This window comes from Cariama cristata, unplaced genomic scaffold (genome assembly GCF_000690535.1).
Source record: "Cariama cristata isolate BGI_N322 unplaced genomic scaffold, ASM69053v1 scaffold4130, whole genome shotgun sequence".
In the NCBI taxonomy this organism is placed as follows: domain Eukaryota; kingdom Metazoa; phylum Chordata; class Aves; order Cariamiformes; family Cariamidae; genus Cariama; species Cariama cristata.
In genome coordinates, this window is record NW_009592790.1 from 17,397 (window position 1) to 19,029 (window position 1,633).

Consider the following 1,633-nt stretch of genomic DNA (forward strand, 5'->3'; position numbering starts at 1 on the left):
GGCTGAAAGACGAAGGTGCTTCTGCAAATAGTTTGACAGCAAAAAATGCAGGATGTGAGTGCGTGTGTATTCCCGAGGTTCCCATACTACTCACGCGCTCCCTGCCTGCCCTCAGTGCTGCCCCACGGGCGAGGAGCGCAGAAAGCCCAGCTTGGTGGGGTGAATGCTGCGTGGCGATGGGCAGCAGCGCAGCCCTTTCGTCACTGAAGACGCTCTGAGTTTGGGCTGTCAGAAGGACCCCTTAGGTGAGGTCCAGGTTGGGTGCTGTGCAGTGTCTGTGGCTGGGTTCCTGCCACCCGGTCTCGTGGCCGTGCCACTGGTGTCCTCCCTCTGGAGGGCACGGGACGTGCCCCACAGGCGTGGCGGTGGTGCCTGGTTTTGGGGGGCTGCGGTTGGTGCGGTCTGTGCTCTTGCGTGGGGGTGTGGGCAAATGCAGCTGCAGACCAGCACGTTGGGAAGGAACCGGTCATCAGAATTGCAGGGTGTCAGCTCTTGGCTGTCTTGACAAAACACAACTTGTGAGCTGAGGTGATCCGTTTATCGAGAGGTAGGATTCTGGAGAGACTCTTTAGGCCTATTAAAACGCTAATTTAAAACTTACTTAAATGTATTTAAAAATCAGTGTCTGGGGATTTTAAGATTTCATGTGTAAAGGTTTGTGAAAAACCTTTAGACTTATAAATTCTCTCATAAAACTATAGCACATGTTATTTTGTGGTGTTTACACTCTGAACTTGGCTGGTGTGGTAAACCAGGACTGACGCCCACAGGGACAGTGGGCAGTGTTTAGACAGCCTTGTCTGAAATGACTTAGTTCTTTAAAATGTTGGTAGCAAGTGATAGTACAATGAAATTTCTCAGTCACTTAAATTTCCAATGTTATTTTACCTGGCAGTTTTCCATAAGACAAATTGTACCCCATCATTTGCGTTGCTGTGGGTTTTCAGCTGAAATGCTTTTCAGGAGTCCCACTGGCAGCCGTAGATCCAGGATGCGGCATGGGCTGTGCCAGCATTACGTTCTGGGGAAATCAAATTGGGATTAAAACCAAAGCAAAACAGAAGACCCCACCTTCCTCTCCCCGGCATGGAGAGGAGCTGTGTGAAATAAGCATCCTCCAGAATTCCCAATGGAAAGGCTTGAGGCATGCTGATGGATGGTCTCTGGATACTGCACAGCTGTTCTGCTGTTGAGGTCTTCACTTACAGCTGGGCATCTGCTGCATCGCTGCAGGCCATCCTGCCACGTTAGTTTTCATAAGCCTATCAGTTTCACTGTTAAAACTATTTCCTTTTCTCCACCTCACTTACAAAGCTGTGCTGGAGCCTTAATGCTATAATATTTAGCAACATTATTCTAATTTCCAGCCTGAATGTCTCTGTGGCCACTTTCTGTCTCATATATTCTTGTGCCAGTGCTCTTTAAATAAAGAACCTACCTCCATCTCTGATACTTAGCCCTCTGCATATGTGTCTTACTCTACTGAGACTTCACTTACTGTGATGAAGCAAGCCCAAACCCTTCTCATATTTCTGGAGGACCTGAAGATACCAGCCCTTCTCTGTATCTGCTCCAGTTAAGATAATCTTCCTTGAATCCCATTGACAAATATTGTGCACTGTTTTACGAATGT

General features: G+C 47.9%; 1 protein-coding gene across 1 annotated transcript in view; it reads right to left on the reverse strand.

Moving 5' to 3' along the window:
• The window catches only part of GPR87 (G protein-coupled receptor 87), a 2,216-nt gene extending 1,294 nt beyond the window's left edge, over positions 1 to 922 (reverse strand). Inside the window, exon 1 of the mRNA XM_009694644.1 lies at positions 889 to 922. Coding sequence (XP_009692946.1) covers positions 889 to 922 — 34 coding nt within the window. The remainder of the gene's footprint in view (positions 1 to 888) is intronic.
• Positions 923 to 1,633: the final 711 nt, after the last annotated feature.